At 37.0% G+C, this 19,262-nt stretch overlaps 1 protein-coding gene across 4 annotated transcripts in view; it reads left to right on the top strand.

The window, feature by feature from the left end:
• NOL4 (nucleolar protein 4) overlaps positions 1-13,349 on the top strand; it is a 216,107-nt gene extending 202,758 nt beyond the window's left edge. For all 4 annotated transcript variants that reach the window (XM_020790952.3, XM_020790950.3, XM_020790949.3 and 1 more), the window contains 3 exons: positions 171-284; positions 7,152-7,332; positions 11,420-13,349. In XM_020790952.3, the coding sequence (XP_020646611.3) occupies positions 171-284; positions 7,152-7,332; positions 11,420-11,613 (489 nt within the window). In that variant the 3' untranslated portion in view covers positions 11,614-13,349. The remainder of the gene's footprint in view (positions 1-170; positions 285-7,151; positions 7,333-11,419) is intronic.
• The last annotated feature ends 5,913 nt before the right edge of the window (positions 13,350-19,262 follow it).

Raw genomic sequence — 19,262 nt, 5'->3', positions numbered from 1 at the left:
GTAATTGCTAACTTGTGTTCATTTTTTTCACCTTGACAATCTCCATTTCCACTTTCTGTTGAAACAAAATACATTTGAGTGGATCTGACTTTCCTCTGAGCACTGTTGCTGATCCTAGTTTTTTTATGTTTTGTTTTGTTTCTCTCTTTTTTCCTCTCTTTTTTTCATAGTCACGACCCATTCCATCACATCTTACTTCAGCAGTAGCAGAGAGTATCCTGGCTTCGGCATGTGAAAGTGAAAGCAGAAACGCTGCAAAGCGGATGCGGCTGGATCGTCAGCAGGTACAGTGATGGGCGCAGGAAATGTAGTACAGTACACATCTTCAAAGCTAAGTGAACTGAGCAAGACATAGATTTTGTAAAACTTGGTGAGAGATAATTCTCTGTATATTCTCTTAAGTAACACAGCTAAGGGTGACCACCAAATGTCACTAAAAGCAAAATAAACGTAATGTAAAACAATCTAAATAATAGATAAACATTGAGACTGTTAAAAGGGTTATTAAATATAATCCATCATAGCAATATAAAATGGTCTATAATGAAGAATATAAATGAGTTATAAGATCTTTAGATACAACTGAGTCATATGACACAATGTATTGAAATGTTCTTGTCACTAAGTAATGTAGTGAAATGGGAGACAATTTTATTAATTGTTATTTTTATTAATATTTTATATAAATAAAAAGACAATTGTCTAAAAAAATAAAATGGATTCAAAACCCTTCATGTCTGAAAATAGCACTTAAAAGAAAGTATCCACTTTCCCGTCTACTTTCCATTGCAATCAATTAACTAAACACATTCTAATGATTCTGTCTACGGAATCAAGATACAACATCACACATTGATTATAAATGTATTTGTGGATGACTAATGGTATCAGATTGAAAGTTTGAGACCCATGAAATCATGAACTTCATAGAAAAAATGGAAAATCCTCAGTAGCACTTATGAACTGCAGCAAATCCTAACTTGTCTATGTCAAAAGTAGAACCAGAGATTACAGGAACAGAAAGCCAGTATGTTAGAGACTAGTAATCACATCAAATTCCTAGGGGTTTGCTTGCCATAGTCTGTATGAAATGTCATCAGACTAAGTTTAAATTTTGTAGAACGGGTGGAAGCAAAAACAATAGAATTGTCAAAACTGTAAATGCCCTGGTTAGGACCAAACAGCTGCAATAAAAATGATGTTACTGTGAAAGTGTATGTTCCTATTCCAAGTATTACCTATAGCAAAATCAGATGATATCTACAGAAAATGACAAAAACTGTTCACAAACAAAAACAACTCCTTCCCTGAAACTTAGTTTTGAAAATTTATATAGATATCAGTACAACGGTAGTATGGGGATTCTACATCTCAAACAGTGCTGTGAAGGACTTCAGTTCAAACAACTATTACAAGTTGCTTGCAACCATAAGGATGCAGAGTGGATTAATTTAGAAATACATGAGACATAGAAACATAAAATAAAATCAATCGTATTTGAACCAAGTGAGTAAGTGAAGCAAATTAAAACCCTTCATTCTAAACACAGTTTTTATGAAACAGAAATCTTAATACAAAAAGCACCTTCCGCTTTGACTCCTATGTAAACCATCCACTATTCATTAACACTGATGAAGGAACAACTCTGCAAATGAAAAACTAAGGTTATTGTGGATTAGAGTTTCCCCATAATAGACAAAAGATGGGAAAAATACCAAGAACAAGGGAGTAGATTAAAGAACAATTGGCAGGAATTACCATTACAACAAAAAATACATTTTTCATCTGATTCTAAATTCAAAACATAAATTTGGAATCCTCTAACTCAACTTGAAGCTATCATTTTTGACACCTGTAAACAGTGTGAAAGGCGCAGCAGCTAACAGATACAGTATTCTTATGCATATTCAATACAATAAAGCTGAAGGGCTTAAAGAAATAATAGAGAAGACCTACAGATAATGATACTTTCAACGTAACAGGGCAAAATATCAAGTACAGCCTCGTTATCATCAATTTCAGTTGAAGCTAGAGAGAATGTCAATTACAAGGAAGGAAGGAGTGTCCCTGGAGGACTGTATATGGCCTTTGCACCAGACTTTACCCATTCCTGTACTAAATCCTGGTGCTATTCAATGAAGCTAGAGGGTTTGGCCAGACACCCCTCCCCCCCCACCACAAAAATATGCTTTTTCACACAGTACATGCACATATTGGAGATTTTGCTGTATATAATATAATGATGCCTGCAAACCAAGATTACTTTTAAAGGGTTTAAGACAAATTGATAAAGGTTAGTAGCTAAACATTATGTTTGCTATATCCACTCTCTAGTGTTTTGGGCAATACGTTTCTGTACACCAGTTGCTAGAGAGCACAAATGGAAGAGTGTTATTTCAAACACTTCCTTTTAGGCATGATCAGCCTCTGGGCAACAGAATGCTGGTCTAAATAAGCTCTTGGCTTGATCTAGCCGTACTCTTCTTATATTCTTAAAGTTAAACAAGTAATATGGAGACTGTGTCAAGAAATCAAAGGAGGCTGAGGCTCAGAAGAGCAGCAATAGAGGACTTTAAAAAGATAATCAAGGTTAAGGATATGTCACTGGAGACCAAGATCATTCACACTCTTGCATTCCTTATCCCATGTATGAATGTGAAAGCTGAACACTAAAGAAAGCTATAGGGAAAAAATTCCATCCATTTGAAATATAGTGCTGGTTGAGAGGTTTGTGGGTACTCTGGACTGCCAGAAAGATAAAGAAGTGGGTCCTAGTGCAAATCAAGACTGAACTGTCTCTGGAGGCAAAAAGATGAAACTGAGGGTTTTATGCTTTTTGGGTAGGTAAAGGTTCCCCTTGACAAATGTCCAGTCATGTTTGACTCTAGGGCGTGGTGCTCATCCCCATCTCCAAGCCATAGAGCTAGTGTTTGTCCATATACAGTTTCCATGGTCATGTGGCCAGCGCGACTAGACATGGAATGCTGTTACCTTCCCACCGTGGTGGCATTTGCATGCGTTCAAACTGCTAGGTTGGCAGGAGCTGGGACAAGCAACAGGAGCTCACTCCATCGTGTGTATTCAATCTTATGACTGCTGGTCTTCTGGCCTTGCAGCACAGAGGCTTCTGCAGTTTAACCTGCAATGCTACCACATCCCTTAATAATTATCAGGATTAAAATGCTTTTTGGATACCTCAAGAGAAAGCAAGATTCTCTGGAAAAGACAAAAATGCTGGGGAAGGTTTAAGGGAGCAGGAAAAAAGAAAGACCAAATATAAATGGATTGACCTTATAAGGGAAGTCACAAGAGCTTGAGTTTACAAGAGCTGAGTAGGGCTATCGAGGACAGACCGCCTAGAGTAGTCCTAACACGACCAGATAGGCGGGATATAAATAAAATAAATAATAATAATTAAAAAATAATAATAAGACCATTTTGGAGATTGCTCATTCATAAGGCCATCATAAATCAGAGGCAACTTGATGGCATGTAACAACAGCAACAAAGTAAAGAGTATCTGAATCAAGATGGTTCAAGAACCACAAAAGATGCAGTTAATCACTTAATGGTTAAGTCTTAACCTATACTTATAACAGTGAGTAAGAAACAGAGGTAAAGAAATATTTCAGCAACACATTTCAGCTTCCATTTTCTTCAGTTCCTCTGGTAAAAATATACTGTTTCCCAGGTGGCATAGATCTTAGAGGGCTGGTTATTCAAAAGTGGAACAGTGAAGTTGTGTGTTGTCTTCTAATTTCAGGCCATGAGGTATTAAGATAGCCAGTCTGTATATCCAGAAGTTTTCCCTCTTTTATATTGCATTTGGATTTAACAGAACCTCTAGTCCAATTGAGATGTCAAATAGGCCACGATGATCAGGGTTAAAATGCTTAGGCACATTGGTTATTTCAACTTCTTAGTCAAGATAGTAGATGTATGATTTCTGGATCTTGCAAATAGGTCTACTATATGTATTAAAAACATATGAGTTATTTTGGTTAACTGATCAATGATCATATAGAGCTAATGCATTTTTCATCTGATAGCAGATAATGATCCCTGAACACTTATTGTTAATAGGGTTTAATGAACCAAGTCAAGAGGCATACAGTATTTAGTCCCTGTTTAGAAATTTTAAAAATCCCATCACTACCTTATTCAACTCTATAACCTTATTCAAATTGGGAGGACATTCTTGGCTACTATGATATGCCAAAACACTATTTTCTAATTTGAGTGTTCAAGTTTATTGCTCATAAAATTTAAACTGGGTCATGCCCAGAAGAATTAAAGTTAATGGAAAACACTGCATTATACCATGGTGGTGCTTTTACTGGCTTATATGTGGTGGGGAAAGTCCAATGAGACTGAGAACTCTAAGCATAATGCCCGCAATCCATTCTAGCCATGCACAACTTACAATATTCACAATTCACTAAAAGGATTTGGGTATTCAATGAAGCCACTGAAATTTCTACAACAAAATTCAGAATGACTAGAAGCACATTACCAAGCTTTTAAGTTCAGGTTTACTGAATCTTAAGCAAATGACTAATATTAAATTATTACATATAGTTAATACAGCATTAACATTTGAAACCAAAGCTGAATGTTAAATAATAAAATAATTCATAACAGTCTGTTTGTGTGTGTGTGTGTCTCCCATATATGTAGTGCCTTTTTGCTTAAGGTGAGTTGATAAAAAGGTCCACTATTAAGCCATGAAGTTCTGTTGTTTTTAAAATTACATTTGTTCAGAATATAACCTGAACCTTGAACCTTTGCAACTTACTTGATTATATGAGTATAAATATGCAAAGTCTGACCCAATCAAATAAACAGTCAAAGTTAAAAAGTACAGAAAAGTGACTTCAAGATATATTTAGTAATTACCATAATAAAAGTTATGAAAATAAGCTAATCACAAAATTAAAAACTCAACAATTTAGCAATAAAGCAAGGATTCTTCAAAATGAGTTCCCCAACTGTTTGTGGCAATTGCTTCCTGAACTTTCAGTGTACACAATGAATGGATCTGAACTGAATCCATTCATTGTGTACACTGCAAGTTCATTGCGTACAACACAATGAACTGAATCTCATAAAATGTAACAGTCTTACTTGTCCTATGGCTCATTACATTTGCTGAAACAAGTTTGCAAGATGGTTGTGTCTCAAATTTTTGTATACTATCCATTGGTCAATAAGAAATAACCTGCCTTCCACTGCTCTGCCACCTCCAGTCTAGGCGGAGGTATATTTAAAAAAAAAAAATCCTGGTGCAGAATGCCAGCATTTCATTTGATATATAGGCTCAGCAGGGCTAGCTCAAAAGTCAAAATAATGGGCAGCCAAGTAATGCTCCTTCTTTCCAGTTGGATTAGCAGACAAAACATTATCAGCACTGGGCACAGCCACCTTACATTCTCAGCACTGGACACAATCATAATTTTAGATCATCTTATAACTGCAGACTGGGAGGAACCCTATGGGGAATCAAACTCCCAGCATTTCATGTGGTGGTAGAATCCAAAGTGTCCCCAGTTTGTCCAATGGTCAATTGAACAAGATTCCAATACATGTTCTAGTTTCATAGGGCTAAACACAAATTATATTAATGCTGGAAGTCATGGGACAAGATGAGGAAGACTTTAATTATTAAAAATCAACACCATTGTTAATGTCATCCTGGATTATTTTCAGTAATTAAAGACTTTCCCCTCTCATCTCATGGCTTCCACCAGTTCCTGACAACAAAAGGGATTACACTACAGCCTCAGGAGCTTTGGAAAATAAGTTAGAAACATTTAATTTCGGAAAAATTGCCACTGCTGTTAACGAAATTTCCAAAGCATAAACCATGGCAACAGGATTTTAGCAAATAATTATTTAGGATAGGGTTTACTTTGAGACCAGGCTGATCTTTCAATTCCTTTCAGTTCAACCCCAGGACATTGCCAAGAAGACCGATTATTTGTTTGTTTGTTTTTATGTTGTTTATCCATCCCACCATTCTCCTTGAAGAGGATCCAAGGTGGCTTACAACAATGAAAGACAAATACATTTTATTTTCATTCAAGCTGCTTGTCATTAAACCTTATAAAATCTGACTATGGAAGTTATCATTGGAAGAACTGCACATCACTGAATTCTTTTTGACATTTTTAAAATGTAATTTTAGTGTCTCAAAAATACAGTAAAACTATGGCACCAGATTGTCACTTGCTTCCAGACAGATTTTAGAAATTATGAATGACTTCAAGTTACATAAATTGTTACATTTCTTTCTACATTCAAGGCATAGTTATGGTTAAAAAGTCATTTTAGGGCATTAATGTGCAGTATTTCTGTATAACTTTACCCATTCACAATCACTCAAGGTATCTGATTTACATCCTCCCACCTTTGTATCCCCTGACCAGGCTGAGATGGCACTACATGACTAATGTCATTCTATGGCCTTCTCTGCCATTAGAGTCAGATTAGATCAGTTATAGGAGGCACCTATTCTCTGTTTAATAGGTAAGACTGATTTGGTGGCGAATCGGATCGTAGATACTGCAGAATTGTATCTTAAAGCAAGGTAGTAGACTGAATCATTTTCAGATTCTTTCAGACTTATGATCCTATAGTGAATTTTCTTCCATTATTTTCTGCCATTTCCTATCATCTTTGGCCCTGTCCTTTCTGGAGAACCTGCCATTTTATATTATTTAGAACATCTCAGTTGATTCTGGTAGCAAGAAATTAAGTTCAGAGGCTAGCATAATCTCTCTCTCTCTCTCTCTCTCTCTCTCTCTCTCTGTTTTATCTGTATCTACCACTGAGGTTTTGATCACACAAAGAATTCTTTAGGGAAAAGGAGATGGGATTAGATAGGCTCGATAAAAGTAGTAGTTATAGCGTAACAATGTCTGTAATATATCTTGCCTGCTCTTCATTGTTGGCATTCTCATGCTTCCTTTCTGGCTGATAGTGTTGATTAAAAACTTGCATGTGCATTTTTTCAAGCTGTTTTGAAAATGGTGCAAGAAAAAGTCCATTAAAAAGCAATAAATCTGAATATGCAGTTGACTGAATAACAATATATTTGAACAGAAAAATGCAGTGGTGATTTGACCTTGTCCGCTGAATGATTGATCTTGCAGGATGAGACTACTGCAGCTGACAAACCATATAAACAGGAACCAACACAGGTCACTTACTCAACATCAGCTGTTTCCAGCACACAGGAGGTACTGTACATAAATGGAAATGGGACCTACAGTTACCACAGTTACAGAGGGTTAGGAGGAGGTTTGCTAAATCTCAGCGATGCTTCTACTAGTGGTGAGTATTTTTACAGAACTTTGCATGCATATTTACAAGCACATATCCCTACTTTATTCTGCAATATGTAAAATTTTCAGAAAATTACAGAAGAAAAATGAGCCAACGTATTTAGTATCTTTGGTGTTAAATTAAGTGCTTCTGTGCTAAGACAGTACACAGAGACATACTGCTATGCTGCTGCTGCTGCTGCTGCTGCTACTACTACTACTACTACTACTACTAATACTACTAATACTAATACTAATACTAATACTAATAATAATAATAATAATAATAATAATAATAATAATAATAATAATACTGTAATAATAATAATAATAATACTGTAATAACAACAACAACAGCAACAACAACCCATCCAGCATATTATTAAATAACAGCCCTCTCTGCAATAAAATAATGTAACTATCACTATATGATATAGAATGCAAAGTACTGGATTAAACATTGTAAAATACATTGGATCTGCAAGGGAGATATGTGAGATAAAAATAAAATAAAATGAACTGTTTTAATTTGCTTTTGAAAAACATACATAAAAGAAATAATTGTTTACTCAGATCCAAATGAAAAGGAACTTGTGTTCCTTCTAGAACGGGACTGGGAAATTTCCTGTGTCTAAGTAAAAAGAATTTTAATTGAAGGATATTTCAGAGGCAGAGATTACTGGTCTTTCAGTTTACTTAATCCATTGCTCACTGGTGAAATAGGTACTGCTGCAGGTGCATGGATAATTTTTTAAAATAGTTTTTATAACCCATCTCCTATTTTGTTCACTTCCAATTAGCATATTAGAGAGACAGAATCGGTATGTTTTTAGAACCAAGGTATGTTTAAGACTTTGTGTTCCTCTGTTAATTGGAGTAAATGACAGCGCTTCTTCCATTATCGATGCTATTTGCAGGCTGCTTGCTATGTGTTGTCAGTCCTATGAGATGTCTTTCTCACAAAAATGACTGAGGCCTGCTACTTCATGTGGCAAGCAGACTCACAATGGGATAGTGTTGATTAAAAACTTGCATGTGCATTTTTTCAAGCTGTTTTGAAGCAAGTGGAAAGGGAGGGAGACTATTCTCTTTTACAGAGATGCAGCGTGCAGTCATGCACATATGTTGTTTAGAAACATACAAAGATTTCTGCAACATTCTACAAAAACCCTCCTCAGGCATTATAACCTGTAACCAAAGAGAGGGTGTTGAGGTATGTGTTCCAGGCCAGACCCCTCCAGTTTCACCTCCCTTTATTGCTGGGGAAGATTGGCAAAAGAGACTGCTCTCAAACTGTAGTATGCACTCCCCTGAGAAGCTTGTTCTTCCACTGATAGGTAAACACCATCCTTTTCCAGAAGGCATTTAAGCAATAAGTGGAAAGTCTCATGAACGCAGTATTCAGTGAATGTATATATATTTTAATGCTTTAAAATGTTTTGAATTTGTTTTAATACTGTTAGATTTTACTTTTTTAATTACTACTCTATATTTGTTATGGTGCTTTTAAAGGTGATTACTGTACAGTGATTGGGGCTACTTGGATACAGGACAAATTTTCTGTGGAGAAATTGAGTCTATGCAGCACTTGTGTGCATGCAATTTAACATGTTAAAAAGAAGATCCAGCAAATGGCAGACATAACACTATACAAGTAGCCTGCCTTTGGTAAAATAATAGTCTAATTAGCATTTTAATTTGTTTTAATTTTACCTGTTTCATATATATATATGAAACAGGTAAAATTAAAACAAATTAAAATGCTAATTAGACTATTATTTTAACATATATATATATATATATATATATATATATATATATATATATATACATATATATATATACACACACACACACACACACACACACACACATATATATATATATACACACATAATTTTAAATTAGACAATGCTCTGATACAAAGACAGAAAGAAAGCATTGTATAGTTTTAATTGTTATGGGCCCCACTGAATTTCCTGTGGGGAGAAAGGTGGCATATAAAATAAAATAAAGAGATTCTGTTCAGCTGAGCATAGGTATACAATTCCATGTGATAAGAAACCCTGATTACTTAGAGCTTCCAGTCACATGGGGTTCTGAATGTGATTAAGTCTCCTTTTCAGACCTTCCCTTGAAATTTGCAGAGACTGGGAATCTCTTCATACCTGTTTTCTACTTTTGACTGAATCTCAGACAGTATTTTTAACCAAAGAAAATTATTTGGTGGTTGTTGATTTGAAGAGTTGAGAGGAAAATTCTAGCCAAATGCTAGAAATTGAAATCACCTCCAACCCAAAGCTGTTTGCAGCTGGCATTGGACCTCACTTTAAGAAGCAGACCTAACACAATAATTTGCCATGAATTTTTGGGGCTCTCATATATTGTTGGAATATGGATTACCCTTGAAACCGAGCTGTTCGTTCGATTTTTTTTTTTTTTTGGTACTCTAATAAAGGTATCACCTGCTCTTGCATTTAACCAAAAAGTAACCATAAAAGGATTTTGTGATCATCCAGAAGAATATTTTATATCCCACATCCCCATTTTGAAAGCTGATCCTATGTAATGCCACAAACTGCCTCTGAAGCAGCTTTCAAGTTTCAGAAAATGAATTTTGTTCATCATATCAAGAATTGGTTTTCAAGAAAGACAAATGTGAATGAACTAGGCTTATTAGTCTAGTTTCAGAGTTCTTTAGATTCTAACCACTGTTAATTGTCAGAACAAAAATTATTTCACATCTCATTGCAGATGTCTAGGCAACCTTCCACTTTTCAAAATTATATATTACTGTTATTAATTTTATAGATAATTGTTCATGATCAACTTAAAGGAAAGGTCTGAATTTGCTAAAGGCTCTTTTGTTTTTAAGAGGTGATTGAATATCAAACTGGCTGTCCCATGTTGATAGCGGACGTGGGTTATTGCAGAGATAACTCACATATGGCTTTGCTACTCATGAGCCATCAGTGCTATTCTCAGTGAAATAAGCTGCTGCATCATATATCTGGCCGGCATTTTAGAACTAAGTAATTGAGGCTGCCAATGAGTAATTTATGAAGCAATAACTACCTCATGTTAAATCTTGCAAGTCATTTGTCCAGCAGTGTATTTAATGTCAGATTTACTCAGTAGCTAATATGATAAATGAACATCTTGGAGAAGATTCAGATTGCTTGTAGCATTTTGAATGATTTAGTTAAAACAAGAACTGCTTAGCTTCCAAAAATATATGATGTCTGTGCAACTTGAATTAATCCATAAACCATAGCCAGTAACCAGTTACAATATAAATTACTGACTGTGTCGTCCCATTGATGGCTAGAAAAATGATATCCTGTGAGCATAAAAGAAAAGTTTTTCTTTGAAATTTAACACCAGACTTAATTTGCTAATTTATAGAACTTCTATATGCTCAAGAGAAAAAATGCTGAGTAACAAAAATATGCAACAATCTATGGCAACTAGTGAGTTTTGATGCTGATTCAGGCATGGCTGCAATGTCTGGGCACCTGTGCCAACTGCACCAAACAATTTGACTGTGTACCTCGTCTAAATTTATCAAAGAATAAAGAATAAACTAATTCAGAAAGCAAAAGAGACCAAGTCTATGGTCATGATTGTCTGAGTTAAATGATCTGAAGACTAATAACAACACATGCAGTCAGAAAGTTGGCAAGTTAAGTTCTGTGAGTGCAAGTTAAGCCAAATGTTCAAGTTTTTTATTTTTATATCAAAATTTCACGGAGCATGTTAAAATTATTTTACTCAAAAATCTATACAAAAGTTTAAAGTGCTTTGGTACTGTTCTCAAATCACCATTGTAGCACCCTGAGAACACTGATCTCATCTGATGTAGGAAGCTAAGTTGGACATGGTTGCTATTTAGATGGGAGACTATGAGGAAATACCAGGAAAGTGCAGGTAGGCTAGGAAACTGTCCAGCAAAGTATGCAATATTGAAACAATCACTGACTTAAAAGTCACATTCTGTTCTCTTTTTATGTCCATGCATTTAGTTCCTTCTTAAGCAGTGTTCAACAGCTATAAGAAAGATATCCTAATGTTTCATTTGTGTCCATTTGTCTTTCCAGGTCCAACTGATCTCAGTATGAAGAGGCAGTTAGCAACCACTTCTGGATCTTCCAGCAGTACTAGCTCTAGACCTCAACTGAGTCCAACCGAAATTAATGCAGTACGGCAGTTGGTTGCAGGGTATCGAGAATCAGCTGCATTTTTATTGCGTTCTGCAGATGAACTGGAAAATCTTATTTTGCAGCAGAACTGAGATATGTGACCATCTTGCTGACCATGTTTTGTTACAGAATTTCCACTAATGACATTGTGATTTCCAGAGCAGATCTTTCAGTTACTGCACAGTCTTGTTGACGAGTTTATTACCATAATGCCACACTGTTCTTGGGTATGCTTGATGTGTTAGGGTTCTTCAAGTGAACTTGAACCTCTGAAATGTTAGAGGTGCTTTAATATATCAGCCTATTGCTCAATGTTCGTTTGTTCTAGTGTGTCAGCATCAATAGCAAAAAGTGGCTAGAAATATTAATTCGTTCTAACATGGACAGGAACAGAAGATAGCTGGGGATTTGAAATTGGTCCAGAATCCAAGTGCAATATTAGTGGAATGTGCTATCAACTCAGTGGACTCCAAGCTGCATTATATGGCAAAGTGTTGCCATGCCCTGCTGTTAACAGGATGCAATTGCAATGAAAAGGATCTTGTATTTTAAAGAAAATGTAATTTTATAGGGAAAAAAACCAAGACAAAAATGTTATTTCTCATTCTAAATTGATCATTTTTACTTTGATAAATTTTTCACTGATTTTTCAAATGATGTCTTGAGGAGTTCTTGTTAAGTCCGCTATTCTGAAACCTTTATCCTCTTCTCCAGTCCATACCAGTTTATACAACAAGTACATTTTCATGCTGGGCAGCCCATTTCCTGATGGATCTCTATACAAATATCTCTGGAATGACTTTCAATGGAAGCAGACATTTCCTGAGCTTGAACCATTTCCATTTCCATTTCATGAGTTGCAGCTTTATTAGCACTTAATAAAGATGTAAGGGTTATTTTTAAGGGACATATCATTAATTTTTTAAAATTGTGGTTTCCTACAAACTAGCTCATTTAATTCCAGGATCGCTGCTGCTGTCTTGTACAAGTCCTTTTAGTAGTGAATGGATGTAGATGATTGAATGTGAAGAGGTTGCAAGTGACAATCGGAAAATTTGCACTCTTGTGTGTATTTATTTCTTCTATTTCTTTTTAAATTAATACATAACTGAAAAGGGCCATTGACACTTCTGATGTGATTTTATAATGCTAACACTGAACTGAATACTGTACAAAAATTGTAAAAGATGCAGCTGCCACTTAAACAAAATTCCCTTCTCCTGACTCTCCCAATCCTCATTTATTTTATGATGTCAAATACACATCAGTGGTGTTTTTGTTGTGCGCTAAGGAAAATTTATTTTTATGTATTTAGAAAGAAGTATTTTAGTTTATGCTTACTGTAATATCTGTTCTGTTGTTTTGCTTTTGTTAAAAAACAGGTTCCTTGTGCATTCCTGAATTTGCCTTATTTTGTGTACAATTTTTATGTAATTTGGTTTTTGACAATGAGTTTAAAGCATTGGTGATATTTTCTATCTACTTGTTACATATAGTTTTTCAAGTAATGACTGTGATTGTGACAAAGTAATGTGCACTTTTTCTTGTAACTGTGGACATTGCTATGCTTTTTTCTCTTTAGTGTTTCTAGAATTACTGTTGCTTACAGTTATGTTTTAAAAAATGACAACTTTTGTGATACTGTTGGTGAATATCAATGTGAAAAAAAATTACTGAGATTAGTGTTTTGGAGATACCTAAATACACAAACTTTTCTTTTGAGTTGTGAACTCAGATGTTCGCATATTTAAATGAAATTTTTAAAAGGAGGGCTGGGAAAAATCCTGTTTTCTTTGAGTAAATAAAAACGCATCTGTGTTTCATTATAGACCTGTGAAATAATATTTTAGCAATTCAACGGTAATTTTTTTCCTGAACATTGTCTCGTCTTTATGGGTTTTTTAAAACCCAATTTATAGGAAGAGCTGCAAGTAATGGGCTAAATCCAGTATTAGGCCAAAGTGGAGTAGACCAATTGAAATAATGGGACTTATGTAGATACTGTCCACCAAGCCACAATCAGTTTAGTGGATCTTATTTAGTTGGGATTAACAATGAATTTAACTGAATTTCTTAAAAAAATAGCCATCCAGATAAGTTAACCTGACTTGACTGTATTAAATAGAGGCATAAAGTACAGAGATTTACAGGCAGCATTATCTAGATTTTAGTCAGATCAAAGCCTTATTCAGTCATTTCATAATTCAGTTTTTGAAACTTGCCTAAGGACTCTTCCTATCTAGCCTCTTCTCCTCCCTCATCATGAAACTTGATCAGGTATTCATCTTAGTAAAAACTAGTTTAGGAAACAGAATTTTTACATAAGTAAAAGTTGGTTGGGAAGAAAAGGAACATAAAGATGGTCGAACATGATATATTTTGACAAGTCAGCACATTGAATCACACTGTGTCAACAGTAGGCACAACCGTACTGTTTCTGCATGCTGGGAACAGGGTGTTGAAAATGCTTTCCTGTCCATTATAATTTCTGCCCCCACTTGACCTGCAATAGATGTGCCTTTGCTGTGTTGGGTTTGTTACTTACATTGCCTTTCATGAGAAATCAGAAACTGTGCCTGGTTTACAAGCATCTAGCAACACTTTGCACAATAAACACTTGTAGTAGGAGTGATATGAAATGCAAAGCCATGGGGAGGACCTGGTCAGAGAATTCATGCTACTAGGCAAGGGAAGGCCACTTGCCATTTTTCACCCATTGGAGCCCATATTGCAAAGCAGGAAAAGCTAGTATCAGAAGGGCTGAGTATGGGTTGAGGGTGTGATAGTACGCTCTCATGCAGAGCTGCTCCACAGCCAGCTTTCTGCAGAGAAAAGTGTTCAAGATAAATGTTAATTGATAGCAATACTGCATATGTCTCAGAAATTGTAATCATTCTATATATCTCGCTATCTAACAATGTCTTACTGAGACCTATCTAATGCAGAGAGTTAATTTAAGCAAACTTAACAAAAGACATATTTCATTTGATGGCTGAGCCACAAAAAACATACCCAAATTTGTTAACTGTGAAATTATCTTTGCAGTCCTAGTAGCACATATTTGTGTAAGAAGTCAGAAGGAAGTTTATGCAGTGCATGAACAAAGCTTGAGTACAAGCCACTCCTCATAGAAGCTGTTAAGGCATAAAAGGGCTCTCTTGTTTTCCAGAATTTTCTTTTGCATTTACTAATTATTATTACTGCCAGAAGTCCTCTGTGTGTATAGCCAAACATGTATACACACTGAAGCCTTACTAAGATAGCATATTTATTCAGAGTGAGAGAAGAAAAGGAAACTAGGCCCACCCCATCTGCAGTTGCTTTGCTCAAATGAAAGCAACAGGTCTGAAGAGGAAGATACCTGGTCAGAAAAGCTCTCCACACGAGCCAGAACATAGGAAAATCAATGTTTGGTCAAGTGGAGAGCCTCCATGAATAGCCAAGCTTCCTCTCTTCAGACTTTTCACTTTCCTGTGTTATCAAAGTGGAAAACAGAGAGCAGATTTAGCACTTGCACCCCCTCACATGTTCAGCATATTGTAATGATTACTGAATAGGACTACAATCTCTCTTTTCTTCAGCGCACTGACCTGCAAGTTATTTTGCCTACACTATATGTGTATGTGACCACAATTCTATTGGAAAAGCAGAGGGAAAAAACAACCAACTGAATCATGCTCAGTGCTCAGGCAATATATCCCCTCATATATGTCCAATTGTTCCTTCCATTGTTATTCAAACCAAATTATTTTATGGTTGTTGTGGGTTTTTCGGGCTTTGAAGATGCCCGCCACAGAGACTGGTGAAACGTTAGGAAAAACAACCTTCAGAACATGGCCAAAGAGCCCAAAAAACCCACAACAACCATTAGATCCCAGCCGGGAAAGCCTTCGCAAATAAATTATTTTATCTTTAGATCATAAGATAAATAAGGTACACATAAAACCTCGGGGAAAATATGTTGGGGGCCATAAAGTAGTACTATGCATTACATAAAACAGTACCAAAACTAATCAAGTTCTCTGTAGGATTGCCAACTGCTTTTAAACAGGGCTCTTGTTATGTTATGTATGTAACATGAAATTCAACAGGCATTTGACAGTTGATTAGACATCGGAGCTACATATTCATCTCCAGGGGGAGACGAAAATGAAGCCCACCAGTTCAAGTGTCCAGGTGGTTCCTTCCCACCCACTCCCAGAACTAGCCCGGCCTACTCACTAGATTCCTTGGCATGCCTGCCCACAGCGGTGGTAACATCATGCCAATCACAGACTTAGTCCTACTGGCACTTCCCTGCCTCTCCCCTCAGCCAAGCACTCAGCAGCTGAGCGGGGAGAGTTGTCTTCCTGCCTCCTCACTGGAGTGGTCTACTGTGGGGAGAGGTGGGGCAGCACCAGTGGGACTATGTCCACAATTGATGTGATGTTGCTGGGCTCGCGCACTCCGAGGAGCCTGGTGAGTAGTGTTGTCTGGTTCTATTGGGCAGGAAGGGACCACCGCGACATCTGTGCTGGTCAGCTTTGTATTCACCTCTCCTGGGAGATGAATACGAAGCTCCCATGTCTACAGCTTATATATATATATAAGTGTATGCCATCCTCTGAATACCTTGATTGGTGGCTTTTCTCCTGTGCGCTTATTTATTTATTTATTTATTTATTTATTTATTTATTTACATTTTCATCCCACCCAACTTGTAGGAAAGCTACGACTCTACAAGAGAGTCACATAGACATAGACAACAAAACATTTTTCAAAAATATAAGTTCAAGAGTCAAGACTATAAAGATTATAAAATCATGATGATGGGCCACTTAACATTAGTTTGGGGGAAACTACAGAAAGGCTTGGAAGATCAATCAGGTCTTGTTGTCTCCTAAAACCCAGGAATGGTGCTAACTGCACCACTGCTGGAAGGGTTATTTTTTTTAAGGAGAAAGTTGGGACATACAGAGAGCGAGAGAGAGGAATTCCAGAATGAAGCAGCCACCAAAGAGAAGGCCTACTTACAAGTAGTAGATGTCCAGGCCTCCCCTGGGGTGGCCCCTCAGAGCACCTCCATGGAAGAGTTGCAGCTGGGGTGCGCCGATGTTTTGAGGGAGAGGCACTGAGACAGGTAACAAGGTCTTAAATCATGAAGGGGTTTAAATACCAACATTAAGACCTTGATTTTGGCTTGGAAGCATGCAGGCAGGCAGGACAGGAGTTATATGGTCACGTTGGGATGTTCTGGCGACCAACCTGTCAGCAGCTTTCTGCATCGGTTGCAGCTTCTGAATTGCCTCCAAGGGCAGCCCCACACAGAGAGCATTTCAGTAGTTTATTCTGAGATTACAAGCACATGGACCAGCATTGTGAGGGATTTCCTGTCAAGATAGGGGCAAAGATATGTAGTCTTCCTAAAGTGGCTTAAAGGTGTAAAGAGCCATCTTAAGTAACTGGAGCACTCCTACTACGGGTTAGCTCCAAAGCAATACAGATATTTGGTTTCCTTGTTGATATGCAATGGGACATCTCTCACAACAATTGAAAAAGTGTGGAGTAAGTTTGCCTTACTCTTGTCAGTAGCAACAGCTTTAAAATGTTCTCAGTCCTATTGATTTTCATTACAAATCCTAAGCAATATCCAGGGCCTAATTCTTCCAACTGTTTTATCTTCTTCTCTTTCATGGAATTGAGGGCATTATTTGAGTAATGAACAGCAGTTTGCCGCTGAAGAAACAGTGCTATTGCTAAAGCCTCATCTGGAGCCTCCTCCTGCAGCTGTCATCAGAAAGGTGTGTAAGAAAGACATGGGCCACTATGGATGGATATAGCCACATAATAGGGAAGTTTTATTGTTGGTGCATTGTTTATTTACATAATTGTTTCAGGGAGTATCTGCAGATGAGAAACAGAAGTCTTTTTACCACTAGCCACATGTCCAGATTTTGGCTTTCAGTCTAAGTAAGCTTTCATGGGGCCAAATATAACTCTACCTTCTAAGGCAGAGAAGTGGATGTTGTTCTTGAACATAAATAAATCTCAGTATTGTTAGTGATAGCTAACTTGTCATTGCCTGCAAAGTTTTAAACATGCATTTGAATGTTTAATAGCCAGGCTGGTGTTGTTACAAAACAGGAAACTAACAGAAAAATTAGCTCTAGAGTTACTATTGACACTGGTAAAATATGTGTCATAATAAATCATTTGGTCTTGCATTTATTTTGTTCTAAACATAAATCAGGAGCTTTGGGGGGGGTTATTATAATTCCTTCTAGAAAACCTCAAGCATAAGTGTGAACTTTCTTTATGACCTTTGTGTTATTTCTTCTCCTTGTGTTATTTCTTTTCCCACAAGGGAAAAATACCCAAGCACTGGACACAGACTGGTAAGAAAAGGCACCACAGTTCCTTATACAAAAAAAGCACTCAGTCAGACTTGAATATCCTCTGCTTTGCTTACATCAATAGCAACAAAGACTCCCTCTCTTCCTCTCCCTCCCTCCCTCCCTTACACACACACCCTCCTCACTCTTTGTGTGTGTGTGTGTGTTTAACCATGCAATCCTCCTATTGCTTTTATCTAGTGCCATCCATTTGGGATACCCTTGTGAAACTACTTAGCTTTTAAAAGCCTTTCTTATTATATTCTTTTTGCATAGATAATCAGTTTTCATAAGAAAGAAAGAATATGTCTGAGATCCTTTCTATAAAAACAACACACATGTAGCCCACAGATTACAATGATAGCTACAGATACAGTTTAACAGAATGAATGCAGAAACGTTGTTCAGTTCCATTTTCAAGGTATTGGAGGTCTGTGCATCTTAATTATCTGGTGTATTGCATTCCCTCTACTCCATGGTGTTGTTTTGTTTCTTTAACTTCTTTATGTCATAATTTTATGAATTGGTCATCTTATTTCAACGGCATTACCAATATTCATTGTCATTAGGTAATATTTAGTATGACCCTGCACCGATACTTCCCCCACCTGGCAGTTTCATCACCTCCTCAGCCACAATATTTTGCCTTTTATTTTATCCCTCTGCTATAGTGACCACCTAACAGCAATGGATCTAGCATTTCCCCACAAAGCAGAGCACTAGCGGCACTTTAGACTGTAGCCTTCTGCCAGCAGTGCTGAAACTCCTCTTGTGAATGTGCATTAATAATGCCCCAAGTTGATTTACCAAGAAACTGAATAATGCCAGAAGGTGAAACCAAGAAGAGCACCGAGAAGCAACACAGAAGCACAGTGGAAGATTTACACAGCCTTAGTAAGATATCCTGCCCCAGTTTCTCCTTTGCCATTAATGGGTATGGATGGATCTTTTCATGTAAGCTTTCTTCATTTTTTCAGGCTGAGAATCATACTGGTTCTGGATGAGCATGCTGAGACCTCGTGGCAATAGTGAGCCACATCCCAAAGTGCTGGGAGTTCAGGCACTTCGGAGGCAGGCTCATACTATGATTTGCATATGATCAGAAATAGCTTTGTTCCACCTTGGGTGATAATCCAGACCAGTGGTTCTTAACCTTGGGTTACTCAGGTGTTTTTGAACTGCAACTCCCAGAAACCCCAACCAGCACAGCTGGTGGTGAAGGCTTCTGGGAGTTGCAGTCCAAAAACACCTGAGTAACCCAAGGTTAAGAACCACTGAGCCAGACCTTGGGATAAGGCTGGCAAGCTGGATGGGGAACATTTGTAAATCATATCCAGAGCTCAGGCCAGGGCTTCCCTCATGGCTTTATA

This window comes from Pogona vitticeps, chromosome 4 (assembly GCF_051106095.1).
Source record: "Pogona vitticeps strain Pit_001003342236 chromosome 4, PviZW2.1, whole genome shotgun sequence".
Taxonomy (NCBI): domain Eukaryota; kingdom Metazoa; phylum Chordata; class Lepidosauria; order Squamata; family Agamidae; genus Pogona; species Pogona vitticeps.
This window is presented reverse-complemented; position numbering and strand designations above follow the sequence as displayed.